The 13,162-nt window shown below is 41.0% G+C and overlaps 1 protein-coding gene across 1 annotated transcript in view; it reads left to right on the top strand.

Moving 5' to 3' along the window:
* zgc:101566 (transmembrane protein 263) overlaps positions 1 to 12,165 on the top strand; it is a 57,163-nt gene extending 44,998 nt beyond the window's left edge. The window contains exon 3 of the mRNA XM_017474697.2: positions 9,107 to 12,165. Within this exon, the coding sequence (XP_017330186.1) occupies positions 9,107 to 9,387 (281 nt within the window). The 3' untranslated portion in view covers positions 9,388 to 12,165. The remainder of the gene's footprint in view (positions 1 to 9,106) is intronic.
* The last annotated feature ends 997 nt before the right edge of the window (positions 12,166 to 13,162 follow it).

Genomic DNA, 13,162 nt, shown 5'->3' with positions numbered 1-13,162 from the left:
AGCAGTGTTAAATGCAATTAAGTGGCCATATTTCATACTTAATATTGAATCATTTACATATGAAGGTTTTCTGTTCCTGTTTTCTTATTTATTTATTTTGCATTTCAGCATGCAATTTTATGTTTATACTCTATATAATGTGCTGTCTAATGTGTGTATAATGTATAATCTAATGCAGCATATTTAGTCTAATTTAAAGTTCCTGGCCAGTGCTTGGATTTACGTCAACTTGGAAATCCAAACGAGAGCTCATGTATTAACGCTTCATTGTACAGTATAAATGACATTATCAAAGTGTGTGCAGTGACATTTCATATTGATTTTTAGTGGTAGAAATAAGCAGCTAGTTGACAGAAGTCACAGTATATACAGTTCCCTCTGAAAGTATTGGAACAGCAAGGCCAGTTCTTTTTTTATTATTATTTCTTTTATTTATTTGTTTGTTTGTTTGTTTGTTTTATTTTACTGTACACTGAAGACATTTGGGTTTGAGATCAAAATATGAATGAAACGACAGTTTAGAATTTCAGCTTTCATTTCTTGATATAAATATCTATATGTATTAAACAATTTAGAACATGGCACCTTTTGTTTGAACCCACCCATTTTTCAAGTGCTTAAAAATATTGGCGCGTGTGACTGACTGGTGTCTCTTGTTGTCCAGGTGGACATGGACAGCAGTAATCTAATTTTTTCTGAATAAGACATTGTGATTAAGGTGTTTACATGACTTGCTTTTAGAATATTCCTTTCATGTACCCGTTTTACATGTTATAGAACATAGAGCGATTAAAGGCACACGTCATTACATCGCCACGCCATCCAATGTTCTCTCCAGAATTTCACGTATCAACATACAGTTCGTCTTCATTATGGTACCGTATACAGTTTAGGGTGTTTCATTTTTAATTTTACGAAAGCTTAGAGTGCAGTTAATTATGTCATGCTGTACGTGCAAATAGACGACTGCTTGAAGCCGTGGGCTGCGTCGAAACCGCATACTTACCTACTATATAGTAGCTGAAATACTTGTATTTCACCTAATATATACTGCAGTAGGCAAGTATGCAGCTGTGTCTCTTGTTTGCCGTCAAACGGTTGAGCACTGCCGTGTGTGATCGTGTCCTGTCGCAAAATGCGGTGAAAACTCCCACGACGTTAAGTGTGATTAAGGTGTTTACAGGTCTGTAATACACGTCAATAATGCGACTAAAATAGTAATACTCCACATGTCTTAATTCGATTTGTGTTTACTTTGAGTATGACTTTAGTCGGATTAAGGTAATCAGAAATCACTGTTTACATGGTAGTGTCTTAATCAGAGTATTGTCTTAATCGGGTTAATATTGGATTATTGTTGTCTATGTAAACGTACTGACTTAATAGCTCTGAATGTCTACTCTTGGTTTGAGCCCTGGGGTTTGTATGAGAAGAGCGCATTTGTTGTTAAATAGGATAAGCCAACATGAAGATGAGAGAGCTGTCTGTGGGAGAAAAGCAAGGCATTTTGACGCTGAGAAAAAAGTGAAAATCTATCAGAGCCATTGGGCACTGCCAATACAACAATTTGTATTCTCCTGAAAAAGAAAGAAAGCACTGGTGTACTAGCAATCAAACATCAAATAAGATAGTCAAGGATAACAACAGCAGCAGCTGATGACAAACATAGTGAGGGCAGGGGTGAAGGTATCACAATCAACCATTCGAAGCCTTTGAGAGCAGAAATAGAGAGGCTGGATTTGTATTGGCAAAGAAATACAGAGATGAGCCACAAAGGTCTGGATCCGAAATTAACCTCTCCAAAAGTGATGGAAAGGCCAAAGTGTGGCGAAAGAATGATTCTGCTCGTGATCCTAAACGTATGCGCTCATGGGTCAAAAATGGCAGAGGTAGTGTCAATAATCAGTCGCTCCCTCAACAACCTCTCTGGAAGTTAATAAAAAATAAATAAATAAATAAAAAAGCTTGTCATGTTCCAGAGAAAGTGCAAAGCCATCCGTCATTGAGAGTATCCTGTGGTGGAAAATTTAAAGCTGCAGCTTTATCTCTGACTGTTTATAAAACACTACAATGGAAACTAAATACTAAATAACCATCTCAGAAATCTGTACCATCTTAACGACTAGCAGTGATATTTTCCTAATTAATGAACCTTATTTGTTCCTTGAAGCTAGCTTCTGTTTTGCATACCCGTCTAGATTTGTAAATAATTTTGAAGAGCTTTCAAGTTTTTACGACACAGTTCATGACAACAATCAGATTGAAGGGGGAACGTTTTAAGGAGAGACCTAGCTCATCAGTGTGTTTATCATTGCTATGCATGAAATCACTAAACATTTTACAGCTTCACTTGGAAACCTTGCGAACAGTGATGGTCATATCACGCCACCCTGGCACAGACTATTTTCCTATAACAGCATTCCTCGCGTGATTTATTCCTCTTGAAGCATTTAAAACTGGATGTGACAGCGAAAATGTGACGTGCCCTTCAAACTCATTCCTGGCTTGTTGAAAAGGTGCGTCAAGAAATGTAAGCTCACCTGTCTCACTAGACTGGGAAATCAGTTCAAAGAATATTCCTCTGGTTGTTTAGACATGTACAGTAACGTGCAAATGTCTTAGGCACCCTAATTTGTTTTTAATACAAATGTTGTTGATGATGATAATGACTTCTGCATTATTGATCCATAAAAACACATTTTAGATTTACGTGGCTGTATTTATTGTAACCGTTAGGCCATTTACTTACATGAATGCATGTTCTGTGCTTAGCTAGCTCTCTAATGTTAGTCACATTCTAATGTAGATCTCATTAGCTAACCAGCAGGAAATTATTCGGATGTATCCGCTGTAGCCGACTTCCGTGTCATAGTCGCTGAGAGTAGAGTTAGGTTAACCAAGTCGTGTTGTTTCATAAAGGTGTGTGTCCCTGATTTGAAATACTATTGTAGCAGATAACTTGTACTTAATGAAGGGGTGTGAGGATGTACTGTAGCATGAATGCATTTGTAGCTACATGCTGGCTGTATTTGTCTCGACCGTTATGTTGTAGATAGCTAGTTAACAGTGCCACTACAGATCTTTTAATACACAGGGCATTGGCCAAAACTCTAAATTACATCCCAGTGGGCAAGTCATAAGGACTTGCATGGGAAGACAGACGCTCCCGTCCTCCATGAGCCTCCCAGCTATGGGTAAATAGTAAAGACTGGACTCGGCAATCTGCGCGGAAGAACCACTAAACCGACCAACAGGCAGAAAGGCGATTCCCAGCAAAGCGTTGTGGAGCGCTTTAAGAGCATGGCGAGTCACAAAGGTCGTCAAGGTCATCCACTGCACTCAACTCCAACTCCAGCCATTCTGACCTTGTCTTGCTGCTGGACCCAGTTGGTTTTGGGCTGGAGAGTGAGGTCGACGAAATGCGCAACTCTTCCTCACTTTAAACCAAGTCACCGTGCAAGTCATTTTGTCATCTACCATCCATCTCGACCTCCAAGTCCTGTGGCGACAGACATGCGACAAAGTGGCAGGTGTGGGTACAGTGGCAGCCGTAGCCACAACCATGCACACAGGCGGCCCAGGCCATATGGTCATTCTGCACAAAATGGCGCAGCAGTGAAGTCCGGCAGCCCCCTGAGCGACTGAGCAGCCCTATTTAGGATTGCACTGCTCACCTCCAGGCATGAGGAAGGGGCTAGAAAAGGTGCACTAACATTGCCTGCTCCAAAAGTTCCCTAACCAGCTTACCGCGGCTGGTGGGGGCCCTAATCAAGCGGTCAAAACACAAAGAAGAAAACGAGAATTGTTCCTCTCACCTTTGGTGCATGGAATGTGCGCACTCTCATGGACAGGCATGACACGGACAGACCCCAGGGGAGAACCGCTCTGATAGCAAATGAACTATTCAGATACATCATCAACATTGCGGCCCTGAGTGAGACCCGGTTTGTAGGCAAAGGTGAACTTTGTGAAAGGGGCTCTGGATACACCTTTTTCTGGACGGGTCGAGACAACGACGAGCGCCATGACGCTGTTGTCAGGATTTCAAAGATGCCTCCATCATTCATTTGTACAAGAGCAAAGGGAACCGCCAGTCCTGCAACAACCACCGTGGCATATTATTACTATCCATCGCAGGCAAGATTCTTGCCTGGGTTCTGCTGAACCGCCTGAATGCTCACCTCGACTAAGGGCTTCTACCAGAGATTCCGGAAAGAGCGCGGTACCATCGACATGGTATTTGCAGCACGACAGCTACAAGAGAAATGTATGGAACAGAACGCCAAACTCTACCTACATCGACCTGACCAAGGCCTTTGACATCGTCAGCAGAGAAGGCCTTTGGAAAATCATGGCCAAGTACGGATGCCCAAGGAAGTTCATAGCCATGGTGCAGCAGTTCCATGATGGCATGCAGGCAAGAGTCCAAGACAACGGAGGAGTGTCTCAGCCATTCCCAGTTTCCAGTGGTGTCAAGCAGGGGTGTGTCCTGGCACCGACCCTGTTCAGCCTCATGTTCTCCGCAATGCTGACTGGCGCCTTTAGAGACGGTGATGTTGGGATAGGCATCAAGTACCGCACAGATGGTAATCTGTTCAACCTCAGGAGGCTTCAAGCGAAAACCAAGGTTTCGACAGACATCATCAGGGACTTCCTCTTTGCTGATGACTGTGCCCTTAACGTTAGCACAGAAACGGACATGCAACACAGTGTTAACAGGTTCTCCAGTGCCTGCACAAACTTGGGTCTCACCATCAGCACCAAGAAGAATGAGGTCATGCACCAGCCAGCCCCAGGGAAGCCCTATACATAGCCCGACATCACTGTCAATGGTCAGAGACTGAAAACAGTGACCAAGTTCACCTACCTCGGCAGCACATTGTCACAAAATGTCACAATAGATGACGAAGTTAACGTCCGCATTGCGAGAGCCAGCTCAGCTTTCGGGAGACTGTATGCCATGGTTTGGAACCAAAGAGGCATCATCATCCAGACCAAGCTGAAATTGTACGGGGCAGTTGTGCTCCCCACACAGCTGTATGCATGTGAAACGTGGACAGTGTACCAACGTCATGCCAGGAAACTGAACCATTTTCACACCACCAGTCTCAGGAAAATCCTTGACATCAAGTGGCAGAACAGAGTCCCAGACACTGTGGTTCTCAATCAAGCAGGCCTCCGTAGCATCTTCACCATCTTGATGATGACCTAGCTACACTGGGCAGGACATGTGGTACGCATGACAGACCAGCATCTACCAAAGAGACTCTTCTATGGCGAGTTCCAGCAAGGTCAGCGTTGCCAAGGAGGCCAAAAGAAACACTTCAAAGATACCCTCAAAGTTTCACTGAAAGTGTTTTAACATCAATCCTGCCTAATGGGAACAGACTGCATTGGATTGTGACGCCCGGCGCTCCTCCATCCACAAGGGCTCTTTGCTGTGTGAGACAAATCGGATAGCTACAGCCGAACGAAAGAGGCAAGCCAGAAAAACCCTTCCCAGCAACCCTCCCGGAGACGTCCACCTCATCCCCTGCCCTACCTGCCATAGGACTTTCCTGCATCATCTCTGATGACAAAATGGTCTTCGTTGCTACGACGGACAACAACAAAAACAGTGCCACTGCAGATCTTTTAATACACAGGGCATTGGCCAAAACTCTAAATTACGTCCCAAGGACTTCTAATATGAAGGATATATCTTTTAGACCTTTTTTAATTGACTGCCATTAACACTTGTGTGTTAAATAAAAGCAAGACTAGAGCAAGAGTGCTATGCTGATGTGTAACCATGACAACAGTTATAAAGTGGAAGGTGTACATATACACCTTTTATAACAGTTGTAAGGTGTCATCTCTTGCGCATTGGTTTGTTTTATTGTAAATCTCCTTATTTAAATTTGGTTTTTTTTTTTGTTTTTTTTTAAAGCAGATTTATGTGTTGTATAAGCCTGACCGCCTGTCCAAGGCCAGAAAAAACACACGTAGTCTGTAGTTTCTTTAAAAACCCAAGGTCACTTCACACTCATAATTACAAACATAATAGAAGCAAACCAAGACTAATGTGATACAGGATGCACACACAAATGAGCTGACCCTGCTTCGCTTATTAGCAATAAACTTGTTTGCCTGCTGCTTTCATTCTCGCTGCATGCAGTAAACACCAGTGAGAGAGCAGTGAAGCGTCCACACAGCAGGCCCACCTCTCCTCAGCTCAACAACTTTGACCTCCTGCAGACTGTGCCTGCTATTCCGCTGTGCTCAAACGTGTTGGTCAGAAAGAGTTCAGTGAAGTAGCAAGAAAAGATTTTTTTTAAATGGTGGTGTGTTTCAGAAATACGAACTTGTGTGTGTGTGTGTGTGTGTGTGTGTGTGTGTGTGTGTGTGTGTGCGCGTCTGTTTTCTGTTTATTGCACGTTTGGTGTGGTTGAGTCTGGAAGTCACTCCGGTGCATAAATATATAAAACAATTTAAAATTTTTGAAGGATTGAGAAGACTCCAGCATCACAATATATTCTTTCAGACTGTGCTGATCGTGCCATTTATCAAATGAGACTTTTTAGTAAATATAAGGCAGTGTGTTGATTCTGTATCTCACACACACACACACACACACACACACACACACAGTGTCCCCATCAGTATTTTGGTCCCATGCAAAGATATCGGATTTGTTTACTCCCCCTGGTGCAGTGCTTTGTATTGCTCAGTGCATTCAGTTCACATGTCTGCTGGTACAGTGTGCCAGAAGAATTAACGGAAGCAGAGGTGGTGATGCTTTGTGAGGTGTGTGTGGGACTGAATCTGGTCTGCCTATTACACAGTATGTAAAGGTGAAAGATTTCATAGAGCTGGCCAAAAAAGGTTTTTGTTTTGGGGTTGTTGTGTTTTTTTGTTTTTTGTTTTGTTTTGTTGTTTTTTGTTTGTTTTTTTTTGGTGGGAAAATAAGACTCTGAGCAGGTTGAAGAGAAACTGGTTGTGGTCTGGTTGGGGGGAAAAAAACACCCTGCAGATTTACCAGTAATGTGGATGGATGGAAGGAATGGGTGGAGGAATGGAAGGGTGGTTCAGTTGGTGATGGGAAGGTAAATGGATGCTTTGATGGATGGAAGGAAGAGGTGGGTGAGTGGATGAATAGACTGATGGAATGGAGGGCTGAGTTGGTGAGTCATGGATGGATGGTTGAATGGGTGGATGCTTTGATGGATGGAAGGAAGAGGTGGAGGAATTGAGAAGGTGGGTCATTGGATGTGTGGCTGGATAGATAGATGGATGGGTGAAATGAGAGAGTGAGTGGATAGATGGAAGGGATGGAGCAATGGAAGGATAAGTGAGTGAGTCGTTTTTTAAGAAAGATTGATGGGTGAATGGGTGGAATGAATGAAGAAGGGAATGAAGGATTGGATTGAAGAAGAGGTGGAGGAATTGAAGACCGAGTCAGTGGGTGAGGTGGGTGGATGGATAGGTGGGAAGTTGAGGGTGGATGGATGAATCAGTTGGTGATTGATGGATGGGTGTGTGGAAGGAAGAGTTGGAGGATTGGATGGATGGGTGAATAGGTGATGGATGAATGGAAAGGAAGATGACTGGATGGAAGGGGAGAGGAATGGATGAATGAGTCAGTGGGTGAGTTTTAAGATGGATGGAAAGACCGATGGGTGGGAAGGGTTGGTGAATGGATTGAGTGAATGGATGGGTGGAAGGGTTGGTGGATGGATGGATGGATGAATGTTAAGTGAACTGGTAGAATGGTGGATGGGTAAAAGGTCGATACACAACTAGGTAGTTTGTGTATAGTGAAAGAATATCAATAAGAAGCATACAAAAAATCAAACCATGTTGTATTCTGCATAGCTCAGTGTAATGTTTGATGTATTACATATTAATTGTCCATCTGCTGCTCATTTGTCCCAAATTGGGATTTAGGATTTAGTCAACACCCATTTTAATATTGTCCAAGTCCAACCTCACAGTGGATTTCTGATAAAAATCACAGCAGGAAAGATTTCCCATACAGCTATGTGAATTCTGATTAGATTAGCATACATCTGCAAGAGTTCTTCACTTTATGCTAAATAGTACTCTCTGTGTGAAAGATGGTTTCTTGTATGCTGCATTACACACAGAATTAACTCGTTCTTCACCACAGCTTAAGAAATGGGTCTGAATATATTTTACAAAACAAACTAAATATGTCCTGAAATGTTAAAGTAATTACTGACATTTATTGGCATTTTGTTATAAATGCATGGTGTCCATCTGCTTAATTTCCTGTGTAATTATCTCTTGTTTTGTGAGACTTTGGTGTCTGGTTAAAAAAATAGTATAAAAAAAATGAGCCATCACAATAGTGTTCAGGCTTTTTTTTTTTTTAACTGCAGACTGTGACATTTCTGTTCTGTCCTTGAGCTAAGTTTTTAATCTCTCTTCTCCAGTCCAAATATCAAGCTGGAAACTTTTGGCTGGTAATTTTACATTCCCTCCCTCATTACCAGGAGAAAGTGAAATTATAACGCGGGGAGCAGGCTGCAAAGTCATACAGACCTTTTATTTTGGCAGCAAGCAAATTTCGATGTCACTTTGACGGGCAAGCTCTAGCATCACATGGCTAATTAACCTCTGTTGGGCAGGAAATAAGCTCTGGATTTCATTCACCTTCACAGGTTTGGTTTAGAATATGGATATTGGATAGATACTGAAGCATAGGAGTGTGAGATGTTTTGATAACTTTCACATTAAAGACAGATGTGTTAAAAAAGTGAACCCTCAAGATATGCAGGTTTGATTTGATCCAAAAAAATTCCCTTAGAAGCTTATAATGCGAATGTAGCTTTAGACCATATTTGTTGAGACTTTAATAGACTTTATTACTGCCGCTACAGTGTTGTGTTGAATTTAATGTCGTTGAGCTTTGTTGAAAGTGTGAAGTGTTTCAATTAGGAAAACAGTGACGTTTTGTGGTTAACAACCATGCAATTTGTCATATTGTTCCATCTCTCATTCCAACATCATGTTTGGACAGCTCCGATTTAAATCAATGAAATGTGCTCTATTAGTAATCTTCAACAGCATCACATCGATTAATTTAAACTTTCCTTCTATACAGATTTGGACAAGGACCATCCAAAGAGTGAAGGGGGCGTGGTCTGGAGAATGACAGGCGGCCTCTTTAACCTGACCAGAGGAGCAGTGGGAGCCACTCTTGGAGGAGTGGCCTGGGTGGGCAGCAAAAGCTTCGAGCTGACCAAAACAGCCGTGACGAGCGTCCCAGCAGCCGGGGTGGGATTGGTCAAGGGCAGCGTCTCCGTGGTAACAGGTGGAGTCGGGGCAGTTGGGTCAGCCGTGGCCAGTAAAGTCACGACGAAGAAGAAAGACAAATCAGATTAGCATGGCTGACGGCTTGGTGCACGTTTACGTCGACATTTCCGTTACTGTGTGAGCAGGTGTATGGTCACTCTGTTGGGTTTAAGCATTACCAAACAGTACATGATGCTGATCAAGATCAATGTTTCTGGCTGAAGTTGCCCTCTTGTGCCTGACATTACAAACACAGTTAGCACTACAAATGGCAAAAAAGAGCAACTTCTCCATTTACTGCTGGTGAGGGTTTGATGATTGATTGGGCTCTCCTACTGTTTGTCTAATAGTTTCTATTTTGTTTGTTTATTTTTTTTGCTTTGCTAATATTATAGTTGAGGGACAGTACCGCTCTATTTACACGAAAGGAAATCACAGATCCATTATGAATTGCACGTCCAATCCTTAAGAAAAACAGACCAAATGTGAATATATGGCGTATTTGTACATTAGGACCAACCAGTGTGAAACCGAAGTATTACTGGATTCTTTTTTTTGTTTGTTTGTTTGTTTGTTTTTCTTCTTCTTTTCTCTCTCTTCTCTGTGGGGGGGATGGAGGGAGGTGTCACAAAACATTTGTATAATTTTCCTAATTATTATGTCTGGGTCAGGAAACTAAAACGAAACGCATGCAGGTCCCAATCCTGGAGAGCACCCCTTTTAATCAGAGGCTGTGTATAAATCCTGTAGTTGATCATTTTCATGAACAAAAAAGGCGTATATGTTCCAGACACGGAGCATTTATTGTCTTGAAACGTCGTGTCTTCGACTGAATGAAGGAATGTTGCGACACTAACGTTCCCTAATACTGCTGAGCCGCATGAGCCAAATGCTATATGATTTATTTTCTTTTAAATGGGATATTTTTCTTTCAGATTAGCAGTGAATGAATAAGGAGACGCTGAATGTCATTTCTATGCATTTCATCAGTCATGGACACTAATATTGTTCTTCACAGTGCATACAGAAAAAAGAAAATCACACTCCCATGCAACCCCGACATTTTCATATTGTGATAATTGGCTAACCCGTCATTTTAATTGTTGATGTCGTATTACCTGTACCGGTCTCACTGGGCAGCACTTACATGGCTGGCTAGCTGATTAAAAAAAAAAACTGTAAAAGTAGTTGTATGTATTATACGTGATAATTTTATGACCCACAGATCTTTAATCAGATCAGTAAATCTGCAAGTGTATCACACGTACAATCCTTTCATTACAGTTACACATCCAAATTGAAGTCTTTACAATGTTCTCTCTGCGATCAGGAGTCACAAAGGTACGTTTATGAATTACTGTTTACACGTCCAAAAGGATTACAAGTGTTTTAACAAACATTTTATGGTTATTACATCTGACTGTCGCTAGGAACTAGGGATGTTAATTAGCTCAGACAGATGCTAGAAAATTCCGAAATAAGGAATGTGAGGGAATGTGAAACAGGGCATAATAGAGTGCAGTGTCCTATACTGTGACTCTAACACTGGAAAATGCAAAGTCACCTTGTTTTTAAACACTTCGTCGAGCAAAAATTAAAGACTCGGTCTCAAATAATGTTTATTATGTACAATAAGGTTGCTCCACAGCTCATAGCTGAAATGTTACCCAAAGACTTTCTGCCTTTTGGTTTTCTGTAAAGTGAGACGTAGCTCAGTGGTTAAGTCACTGTGCTACTGATCGTAAGGTTGTGAGTTCAAATCCTAGCACAACCAAACTACCACTGTTGGGCCCTTGAACAAGTCCCTTAACCCTGAACTGCTTTGTTGTATCCTGTCTCAATTGGATAAAAGCGTCAGCTGAATGTAAACATGGGAATAATGAATCGTAAATGTAGTACAAGAACCTGAAGTTTCAGTTCCAAGATTTGCAACTTGCAGATTTACTACTGTAGCATAAGTTTGACTATCGATTTGTAATTCGTAAAATTGCCACGTCGTTCACACGCAATTACTTCTGACAGGAAATTAGCTCTGTGTCATATGTTGCCTTACATAATGATTACATTTAAGCAAGAGAATCATTTCTGGTAATTTACATACATATAACTCTTATCTACTCAACCATGGTACGTGTTAAGTTTATTGTGTTACGTTTTTATAGCCATTTATCAGCAAAATTGTCCTGGCATGTTTACCGGAGACCAAGAGACCACATTTACTCTGTATCTAATCTGGAGAGAAATTTGGTTTGGGATGCTTAGTTTATCACTGAGATCAGTTAGGCTCTAAGTAATCCGTCCCCTCTGCAGGGCACATCAACAAGATTTGCATCGTAATGCATGAAAATGCAACAGAAATCAGGTAGACCATGCGGAATGAGCTGTAGTTACAGTATATTGAAATTGACCTGCCATGATGGTTAGGGGAGATAATTGGGCCACAAATCCAGCACCAATATATTTTTCAAAATATGTTTTCTCCCATCCATCGGAGTTTACGTAGAACTTCTACACAATGTGTTTAAGGGTACTTTTTGTCTTCTTTTTTTTTTTTTTTATGAAGTTTCTCCTCCTTTCTGTCTTTTCATACTCGTATTTATCTGATGTCTTTTTTTTTTTTTTTTCTCGTGTGCACAGTTCCTAGCTTCTCATGACGTGTTGCATGCTCCTCCCTCCTCTGCTGTATGCTGTTGAACTGTCTTATCCATCTGTCTTTATCCATCTCCATGATTTTGGTGAGTGTGCTGTTGTGCTGGAGGCTCTGTTACTCTAAACTGAACTTTAGAAAAGTAGATTTTTTTGTCTATTATAGAACTATTTTTGCTAAATTGATGCTGTATTCTTCGATTAAAGCAATTCTGTATTTTAGAGATGTGTCTGCTTGCTTGCTTGCTTATTTATTTATTTATTTATCTATCTATCTATCTATCTATCTCTATCTATCTATCTATCTATCTATCTATCTATCTATCTATTTATTTGCTCGTACATTTTACAAGATATAAAAATGGTTGCAACTTCGAGAAATGACATTAAATACAGATGGGGTTCGTTCATGTGATATTTTGTGATATCTGTAGCAGGGTAGAAGGGGTTCTCAAACTTTTTTCAACCCTTTTAACTGTAATTCAACTGTCCCCATCAGAACAGATTTATATTTTGTTAATAATCCAAAAATTTGAATATTATAAGGCTCATTATTTAAATGCGTATAATGTTAATCTGGCTATTTATTGGTGCCATAGAACTTTTTATTCTTGAGCTTTCCACCAACAGAACACATTAGGTCCCAGTGGACAATAATAATAATAATAATAATAATAATAATAATAATAATAATAATAATAATAATAATATGAAGAATAACAAAAACTGTTGTTGTTGTAAGCCCACTTGTTTTGAGTTATTGAGATTTGGATTGAACCCTATTCAAAATATTTTTAGAAAACACAGACCCAATTTCTACGCTTGATGCATACTCGGGCATCAACAGACCTCACCACTGAGCTACAGTATAGACAAACACAATGAAGGTTATATCAGGCAGCTGTGACAGCTCCCAAGCCTTATGTATAGAGACATGTTTATTCATAGTGAATGCTTTATGCTGGTCAGGATCATAGTGGATCCGGATTCTATACCAGGAACACTGTGTGTGAGGCGGGAACACACTCTGGATGGGACGCCTGTACAGTGCACCACACCGTACACATATATTCACACACTCATTCACACCTCGGAGCAACTTAGACTAGTTGATATACATACCTGCATGTTTTTGGGAGGTGAGAGGAAACCGGCGAACCTGGAGGAAACCCACATGGACATTGGAAGCAAATGCACAGTAACCTGAAGTCAGGATCAA

This window comes from Ictalurus punctatus, chromosome 8, assembly GCF_001660625.3.
Source record: "Ictalurus punctatus breed USDA103 chromosome 8, Coco_2.0, whole genome shotgun sequence".
Lineage (NCBI taxonomy): Eukaryota > Metazoa > Chordata > Actinopteri > Siluriformes > Ictaluridae > Ictalurus > Ictalurus punctatus.
Note: the sequence above shows the minus strand (reverse complement) of the source record. Positions and strands in the feature narration are given on the sequence as shown.